Source organism: Lolium perenne, chromosome 3, assembly GCF_019359855.2.
Source record: "Lolium perenne isolate Kyuss_39 chromosome 3, Kyuss_2.0, whole genome shotgun sequence".
NCBI lineage: Eukaryota > Viridiplantae > Streptophyta > Magnoliopsida > Poales > Poaceae > Lolium > Lolium perenne.
Window position 1 is genome coordinate 251,202,523 of NC_067246.2, and position 9,746 is coordinate 251,212,268.

Sequence of the window (9,746 nt, forward strand, 5' to 3'; positions counted from 1 at the left end):
CTGACACTCCCAAACCTGGATATATGGAGATCTTGTTGTGTCTAAAGTCATATTTTTTTCCCAACTTCTTGGTGGAGTTCTCAGATTGTATTCTATGTGACATTTTCCGTGAAAAAATAATGTTTCTTTTGTTTTCTGAATGCTTCACTCAAAACTTTTGGTGGGCACTCCAAATATAATGGAATACAAATATGATGTCCAGTTTATAGTAACCGAAGCCAAAAATAGATACTCATTTGCTTTTATCATCGAGATTCTTATAACTAGCTGTTGGAGTTTGTTGGATCAAGGGAATGATTGTACTTTCACCGGAAAGGTTACATCATGTGTTTGTAGATTCAAATATTTCTTCTCATTGACTATGTATAGAGCTAGACCTAGTCTCAAGGAAGGCATGCAAGCCTAGTCAGATACTTTATAAGTATTAATAATAATGGATTCGTGCTCCATGTAAATATGCCTCCTTCGGATCCCTTGTTTTAATATAAATGAAAAATGACACAGCAGGGGCTTTCCTTACGGTTTTCTGTCAAAAGGAGGTTAAATTCTTGTTAAAACAATCTGGTTTATGTGTAATATTAATAATCCCCATTAACCTGGCAACAAGGCTCTACCAGGATACCCACCTATCCGAGAAATGCTACATCTACGGGACATTTTTTACGGGATTGACTTACGGGAGGAGGTGGCTGCGGTGGATTGGGTGCAAATCAGTTACGCCTCGTGATTTTAGGCTGGTGGTGGCTCCACAGATCTACACCTCAGCCCGTAAGAAACTTACGTAAGATTATTTTCGTAGGTGTAGTGTTATTGCACCTATCCCCTATTAAGGCTCGTCTGATTTCAATGTTTAGAGTGTAACATATGGCGTGAGATATAATACAAAGATCGATACGGAAATTACAGTGGTGTCGTTCTAACCACGCCTCCTCCTAGAATCGTATTAGTTCCATCCCTAATGGGCGAACGATCCTCAATCAAAGTACTCTTAACTCCCATGAACCCCTTCCAAAAGGGAGTCTCTTTTTTTTTTTTGAAATCACAAATATATTAACCTAGCAAGCAAGCCGCCTCATTAAAAACCTTCCAGTCCCCTTCGGTACCTTGGTAAGGAAAAGAGTGCGTCTGAAACTTGCTGCTGGAATCATTGTTCAATTACATCGTTGCTCAAAAGAGCTACATCATTAAGGGCATCTACTAAAACATAACTATGTGGATCTCCCTCCCACTGAATAATACTATCAGTCTCAAAGCATCTTTTTGCAAGTTTATGAGCAACCATATTTCCTTCTCTTGGGCAATGTTGGATCTTGAGCATTCCTAGACGTTGTCCAATCTGAAAGCAGTCAATCAAAATTGGTGTATATGGCCCCCAAAGATCAGCACCATTGCAAGCTTCAACCAATTCGAGACAATCTGATTCAACAATAACTGGAGAGCATCCCAGGTTTTCAGTCAACAACAGACCATGTCGAAGTGCCTCTGCTTCCGCTACTTTAGCATCCATCAGATTACGCTTTGGCCATGCTCCACCAGAGATCACCTCACCAAGGTGATTACGGATAATGACAGCCACAGCACCCCTGCCATTGGGAAAATATGATGCATCTATATTTACCTTATAGTTGTTCCGAGGTGGTTTCGTCCAGCGCAACTGTTTTGGCACAGATGGTTTAGCTGCTATACCAAAATTTATTGTCAGAGCTTGAATAGAAAAAGCTGAACGGCCTGGTGGCGCCACCTTTTCACCTTTAACAAATTCTCTTCGTTGCCACCAAATGTACCATGAAGCAACTAGAATAGTTTCCTGTAGCCCAAGTTGTCCTAGAACAGGTGACTTTTTAACATTGCTTCTGAGAATCTCCTCTAAAATAACAGACCCCGATCTGTCTAAACGTATGAATTCATTAATCACCACTTCTAACCCCAGAGACTTCCATATTTCCTTCGCTCTCAAACAGGTAAACATAAGGTGTCGTATGTCTTCCGACCCCTGCATACAAATCGGACATTGAGCTGAAACCTTAATGTGTCTGTTTGCCAGCACCCCAACACCAGGGATCAAACCATGTAAAGCCCTCCACCCAAAAATTTTAATTTTCGATGGCAAATTTAACTTCCAGAGAATATCCCAAACCGGGTTCTTCATAGATGTCCCTTGCCCATCTGTTCTTCCAATCTTTATCCGATACTGATGTTCCCATTCAGTGTAATAAGCAGATTTAACAGAAAAGATATGGGTCTTTGTTTTATGCCATGCCACAAAATCATCATCTAGATTTGGACTTATAGGAATCTCCAAAATCTTTTGAACCTCCAATGGATGAAAGGTGTCCCTAACCAACTCTTCATCCCATAATCCAGTATAGGGATCAATTAACTCATTTACAGTTCGGAGAAGGTTCTGTCCTCTTGAAGAATCAATTTTCCTTGATAGGTTACCAGGGATCCAATGATCCTTCCAAATATTGATATTTTGCCCATTACCCACACGCCATATATGACCTCTCTTGAATGTTTGGATACCTTTTACAATACTTTGCCAGGTAAATGATGAACCCCCTTTTGGACCAGCATTAAGGAGATCGCCTGAGGGGTAATACTTTGCTCTGAGCACTTGTGCGCAAATAGAATCAGGTTTTGTCAATAATCGCCACGCTTGTTTAGCAAGCATAGCTAGATTAAAGGCATTCAGATCCCTAAAACCCATTCCTCCTTCTGTTTTTGGAATACACATTTTCCACCATGAGCTCCAATGCATACGCTTTTGTTCTTCAGTATCTCCCCACCAAAACGCAGCCATAGCATCAGTAATGTCCTTACAAATATTCTTCGGAATTTTAAAAACTCCCATTGCAAAAACCGGTATTGATTGAATAATAGCCTTCAACAGTATTTCCTTTGCTCCCATAGATAGCAATTTCTCTTTCCATCCTTGCAAAATAGCGATAACTCTTTCCAATAGATACATAAAATGATCACTCCTTTTCATCCCCACCATAGCAGGCAACCCCAAATATCTGTCTGATAGGGCTTCAGTCATGATATTCAGTTCTGTACACATCTCCTCTTTGACTTGTACATCAACATTAGGACTGAAAAAAATACTACATTTAGCCTCACTCACCATCTGTCCAGAATTTGCACAATAATGCTCAAGCACTTGTCTCAACGAGGTTGCATTAACTCTGTTTGCTTTCATAAGGATCAGGGAATCATCAGCAAATAATAGATGTGAAACTGACGGTGCATTTCTACACACCCTTACTCCTTCTATGCCACGAACCTCCTCTCTATGAGCCAGTAAACTTGATAATCCTTCTGCACAAATTAAGAAAAGATATGGGGATAGAGGGTCCCCCTGTCTCAAACCTCTAGTAGGAAGGAAATCTTGTGTTTCTTGATCATTGTATCTTACTTTATAATTCACTGAACTAACACAAGCCATAATAAGCTGAACAAAGTTCTGATGGAATCCCAGCCTATTAAGCATATTCTCTAGGAAACCCCACTCAACTCTGTCATAGGCTTTATGCATATCGAGCTTGACTGCACAATACCCATTTTTTCCTTCTTTCTTATTCTTTATGTAATGGATACTTTCATAAGCAACTAAAATATTGTCTGTAATAAGTCTACCAGGAACAAAAGCACTCTGGACCGGTGAAATAATCTCATCAAGAAAAGATTTTAACCGCACAGCAATCATTTTTGATATTACCTTATATAGAACATTGCAGAGACTGATGGGCCTGTACTGTGTTATAGTTTCCGGCCTCTCCACTTTAGGGATCAGTACTATAACTGTATCGTTCCATCCCTCCGGGATCACCTTATTATTTATTGCAGCCAGAACTTCTTGAGTTAAGGTATCACCAATAATGTGCCAACATTTTTAAAAAAATATAGCATGCAAGCCATCAGATCCAGGCGCCTTCATATCCCCAATAGAGAATAGAGCTTTTTTGACATCCTCTGGGGAGAACGGTCGCTGAAGTACCTCATTCATCTCATTAGTAACCTGGGGGTTAACTTTGCTCAGAAGTTCTGGGTCAGTGTCATAAACTTCTGTTGAAAACAGACCAGTAAAATAATCAGAAATCATAGGATTCAAGTAAGCAGTTCCTTCTAGCCAGGCTCCCTGATCATTTCTCAATCTTTTAATTCTATTCCGCTCCCTTCTTGTGCTAGCAGATCTATGGAAATAGGAAGTATTTTTATCACCAAATTGTAACCAATTCACTCTGCTCCTCTGTGCCCAATGAATTTCTTCTTGCTCCAGAAGCCTTTCAATCTCCAAAGCTAACTGTTTTTGTTTCTCAATATTTTCATCTGACAGGTCATCCGCTGCCACCTGTTCCAGTTCCCTCTGTGCAGCTCTGATCCTTTTCTTTGATCTCTGCAAAGTATACCGATCCCACTTATGGAGCTGCTTGTGGACCGCTGAGAGCCTACCCGCCAAATCGGTATTACTCAAATCTGCTCCCGACTGCTCCCAAGCCTGCTGTACTATGTCTTTAAACTGTGCTTCCTTCAGCCATTTAGCTTCAAAACGGAGCACCTTTGGGCCCAAGTGTTCATGAGCCAGTTGTTCTTCCAAACTAAGAAGAATAGGGCGATGATCAGACTTGCAGTATGGGAGATTTTCCAACACTGCATGTGGGAATTTGTTATTCCAAGCTTCATTAGATAAAGCCCGGTCCAATCTTTCTCTTATATGTCCCCGATGCCAAGTGAACTTGTCCCCGACATACCCCAGGTCGGATAAATCACAGTCCACTAAGGCGTCACGGAATGCTTGCATAAAATGTAGAGGTCTTGGATTACCTCCTTCTTTCTCAAACGGATACAGAATTTCATTTAAATCACCAAGAACAAGCCATGGCATAGTACATTGCGCATGCAAGTTCCTCAAATAATCCCAAGTCAAATATTTGTTCTCCCATTTTGGTTCACCATACATCCCCGTGAAACGCCATATGTTTTCCACTCCTCTGCCAATAATTACATCAATATAATTATCACATTTGAACAATAGATCCACTCCAATTTCCTTCTTCCACATTAACATGAGACCACCACTACGTCCATCACTCCTAACAACATATTTATGATCCATTCTTAACCTTCTGCGCAGACACTCCACAGGGAATTCATCTAGATGAGTTTCTGAGAGGAATATGACATCAGCCCCTCTACGCTTCTGGACATCCAGAAGCGATAACACTGCCGCGGCCCCGCCAAGACCGTGGCAGTTGAGGCCTAATATTTTCATTGCTCCCGGCGGTCCTCCTCGAGGGAGGCCGCCGATCCTTCAATATTTATATCATGTTGTGAATCTTCCCCATCCTTACTCGCTTTCTTTTTATTTGCATTTTTCTGTGGAGTAGCAAACAGGTCCTTGTCTGTGTCCTTTCCTGAACCATGACGATCCTCAATCGCAGCCACTTTATCCAGTACACCCACTACTGTTTTTCCATCCACCAATGTACCATCGGTCACACACGAGTTCAAAGCTAATCTCTTACGCGCAGATGGATTGTGAGAAGAGAAGTCCTCATAGTCCATCTCATCAGTAGGGTATGATCCTCTCGGATCAGCCCCCGCATGCGATGTAAACAGACCTCTGCCTCTACCTCTTCCACGAGCAGCCATATCTTCACCTCTACTTCCTCGGCCTCTTCCTTGACCACGGCCTCTCCCACGACCTCTGCCACCATCTGCCAGGATAAACTCCCCCCATTCAAAAGAATCTGGATCATGCTCGCCCGTTCCACATTCCTCATACCAATGCCCAATCATACCACAGTTCGCACAAAAATCTGGCATCTTCTCATATTTGACTTGGTAATATTCTTTCTTATTATCCCTTGTCATAGATACAAATCTGCTCAGTTTTTTGCTAGTATCCAATTTTACTTTCATTCGCACAAAACTGCCAATAAACCCCGCCGGAAGCTTAATCTGAACTTCCAGAACTTCACCAACACATCTCGACATTCCTCTAATCACATGTTCCTTGAGATAGTTATCAGGTAACTTGTGAATCTGTGCCCATACCGTAATTTTGTCCAATTTAATGGACAAAGGATTAGTAAATCCATCATACTCCTCCATGATTAAACCTTGATCCCGAAACAGCCATGGTCCCTGGTACATCGCCTTATTCCAATCCGCTAGGCAATTGAACTGGACGGTAAACAGGTTTTGCTCAATTCTTCTCCAAATCACCTCCTTTGCAGGATTCCACGCTGATCTCATGTCCGAAAATAATGCACTTTGGCTAAACCCTAATTTAGAAGTATGAACACGCGCAATGGCCAGCCACTTGGCTTTTACCTCAGATTCCGAGACTTCATCTTCCCAGACAAAGTCCTCCACCTCGTCTTCCTCAAGATGCAACCTCTCCAGGAGATCATCAACGTTCTCTTCTCTCTTCTTCTTCGCGTAACTTGGCTCCGCTTCTTCCGCCATCTGGAACCCAAGGGGTTCTACAACTTCCAACTTCCTCCTTCGGGGAACCGCCGTCAACGACGGGAGTCCGATCACCGATCACCGGGGAGAGATAGACGGATCTTGGGTGATCCACGGTAGAAACTCTCGACGGGTTCGACGCCGCCAGAGGAAACTAACCCTAGATATTACGCTAGGGGAAAAAACTCCACTATAAAAGGGAGTCTCTTTAGCCTGTATACCTGAGATAGTTTTTATTGTGTACTCCCCATCTCAGGAAAATGCATGAATGAACCGGCGGGCATATGCTCCGGGCAGAACTTGGCCTATGATTGGCTGAAGGTGGTATTGGGCCCCACAATAGTAGATGGGAGTTTTCGTTGATACCTGTAGAAATACAAGGGGTGGGACCCGCCAACAAGGAGACAGAGATAGCCCGTAGGTTCACCATTCCGATGGAGAGAAGCTGCGCCGTCTTCTCGCTCTGCCCAGGGACGGCACGATCCGCGGCGGAGGCAGCGTTCCTAGCTTCGTTGGACTTGGACGGAACAGGCAACATCGTCTCCACCGGGGGAAGCAACGCCGTCCGTCCAGCCATGCGAGCTGCCGACGACTGCAACTAGCTCCTCCCTTTAATCCCGCCGCCCTCGCATGCGTGGTCGACTTCGCCTCCCTCTGCTCTTCCTACGACTCCAGCGATGGCTGCTGAGCTGCGCCGCCCTCGCATGCGCGGTCGACATTGCCGGTGGCCATCCGCACCATCGTCTTTTCCCCCCGCCGTGGCACTGCTTCTCCTCTCGCCCACCGACTCCGCGCCCATGCCGCTGATTATGCCCAGTTCGTCGTCTGTAGTGCCGCGCCGCTGCGATTTGTCAGTCAGGTGCTTGCCATCGTTGTCGTTGCTGCGATGTGTCAGGATGTCTGCCACCCCTGCGAGCGCGGCGGCCGCAGCAGGACGCGGTCGGGCGAGCGGGGGCGCCGACGCGGGAGAGGACCAGCTGCGGGCGGAGGCGCTTTGCGCTCTTCCCCACCGGAGAGGCCCCCGCGCCGCCGGTGTCCACGCCCTACGACGTTGTCCTCAAGCTCGCCGCCTACAAGGCCTTCTCGGAGATGTCCGTGGTGCTCCAGTTCGCGCACCTCACCTACGTCCAGGCGGTGCTCGACGACCTCCGCGGCGCCGCCTGCATCCACGTCGCCGCTCATGCAGGAGCTCGCGCAGCGCCGCCACGGCGCTCAAGGTCACCGCATCCGTCGCGTTGGCGTCGCACCACCCGCTCGAGCTGCAGCTCATCCACGAGAACAACCTCTCCAGCTTCGCCGTCTTCAACATCGACATCCTCGAGCCCGCGGACCTCGTGGCCATCGCCGGTGGCGACGCGCAGCACACGCGGCCGCAATGCCAGCCATCCTCCGCCTCGTCAAGGGAGCGGCTGCGACCGCACGGAGCTCCCTTTCGTTGCGCATCTGTTCCAGTCCACCGTCTTCCAGCCGGTTCCTGGTCTAGCCAGCCGTCGAGCAGTGCATCGTCGGGCGCCACCACGCGTCCGTCAATAAGGCGCAGACGCTGCCATGGCGGGCCGTGTTCGCGTCTGCCGGGTTCACGCCGGTGCATGCCAGCACGCTCTGCTGCACTATGCTGCAGCTTTATGCTCTGCTGCGCTGCATCTACGACGGGAGCGGCAGGGAGCTCATTCACTTCGGCAGGTCCACACGCATGTATAGTACTAGTATTCGTATAGGAATAACTCTCCTGCGGCAGTGGAACTTGTACACAATTGCTGGCCCAATCAACACGCGAGTTGACGCGGGTTCACATGCCGCCGGGTTCTATAAGTCCACTCCCGATCTTTCAAGCGGCGCACTATCATCTCACGCCTACATAGTTCAAGCAAACTGTCTCACAAAAAAGTTCGATGTAGACTAACCAGACAACACACGTTGCTTATACCTCGAACAACGCATACATTTCTTAACCTGAATGAAGAAATTTATTTATTCTTAAAACGGATCAATCAATGACAACGCGGCCATGAAACCCCAATTCCAGGAGGCAGAACAGATGTGAGAGCCTCGCGTGCCTCAGATTTGGCCGGTTTGATGTGCCACCGGCCGGCCCATCGCACCAGCTTACATCTCGACGGTCCTTCCCGACAGCACCGCCGCCACAAACAGGCCAAACGCGTGTGCCGCCGCGGAGGAAATCCTACAGCAGAAACGGAGCAACACACCCATCTTCAGAGTTGAAGCTTCGATCGGATTCAGCGCCGCGGGAGAAGCTACTTCAGATCGCGGAGAACAGGGCCAGGACGGATCAAGGCGGTCGCTAGAGAAGAACAAAGTGGAGATTGAAGCAATCCATACTTGTCTTGAACATGAGGAATGGGGAGGATTCGCTGGGCTGTGCAATAGGAGATACAGAGTGAGAGGCAGATGACCGAGAATTTATAGATGGCCGGCGGCGGCTATACTTGGAGAGCAATCCACCAAACCGCGTCGCCGCATCCTAGCCCTAGGTTTAGCAACGAGAGAACTTCGCCCCGTCATGCCGTCGTTGCCTAGCTGAGCTGTATTTCCTAAACGGTTTACCGAAAACACTGGGCCAGACCTTACGGCCTCTTGTGAGTAAGTGGCTGGGCCTGAGCCTCGTACTAAATCATGAATGTTCACGGCTTTATTAATGCGCTAAGGCCCGTTTCACATTTTTCAGTATCCAATTACGCAACCTCTCCGCAAAAAAGGCCGATTTGACAGTACAAAAATGCAAAATATACCGATCTATGCAGCTATACTTGTGTGTATACCCCTAGAAAAGAAAAGAAAAAAAAACGTGTTGTTAAGCTCCCAATGTGGATCTTACTCAAATTGAGATATAGTGGTTGGGTACAAGAATTTTAGGGATTGAAATAAAGAAACAAATAGTATCGAGATAGAGCCGGCCTTCCGTTAGGGTTTTAGTTCATCATCCATTGGCACGATTGGTACGTCGCATCTCCTCCAAATAGGCCTCCGGGATGCGAAAGTCATACGTTTGGATTTCTGGAAGCGGCCTGCGTAGTTGTTGGCACGCTGCTAAAAGCAGCTTTGGCCCAGGCCACTGGATAAGCTCGAATCAACATATTTAGGAGATCTATAGAGACTACATCCTCCTATTTCAACCAAGTCCTCTATGCAATTGGGGAGCTCAGGCAAGAGATGATCAAGCCACCTTCTGATGAAAGTCCTTGCAAGATACGAAACATCAGAAGATGGTATCCATACTTCAAGGTGAGCATAAATAATATTGATATGCACAC

General features: G+C 46.4%; 1 protein-coding gene, 1 long non-coding RNA gene and 1 pseudogene across 2 annotated transcripts; all 3 read right to left on the reverse strand.

The window, feature by feature from the left end:
* Window positions 1–3,895: 3,895 nt before the first annotated feature.
* LOC139838137 (uncharacterized) lies at window positions 3,896–5,275 on the reverse strand. The gene has a single exon (XM_071827496.1). It carries the CDS (start codon window positions 5,273–5,275, stop codon window positions 3,896–3,898), a length of 1,380 nt encoding a protein of 459 aa, XP_071683597.1.
* Window positions 5,276–6,868: 1,593 nt separating this feature from the next.
* LOC127340092 (uncharacterized) lies at window positions 6,869–8,169 on the reverse strand (annotated as a pseudogene).
* A 200-nt stretch (window positions 8,170–8,369) lies between these two features.
* LOC127344712 (uncharacterized) lies at window positions 8,370–8,853 on the reverse strand. The gene is made up of 2 exons (XR_007878144.2): window positions 8,815–8,853; window positions 8,370–8,656 (listed from the first exon to the last, which is right to left on the reverse strand). It is a non-coding gene; the product is annotated as an uncharacterized lncRNA (long non-coding RNA).
* Window positions 8,854–9,746: the final 893 nt, after the last annotated feature.

What these genes read in the sequence shown, in the direction of transcription:
- LOC139838137 (XM_071827496.1), bottom strand. Translation starts at nt 5,275, where the DNA reads ATGAAAATATTAGGCCTCAACTGCCACGGTCTTGGCGGGGCCGCGGCA.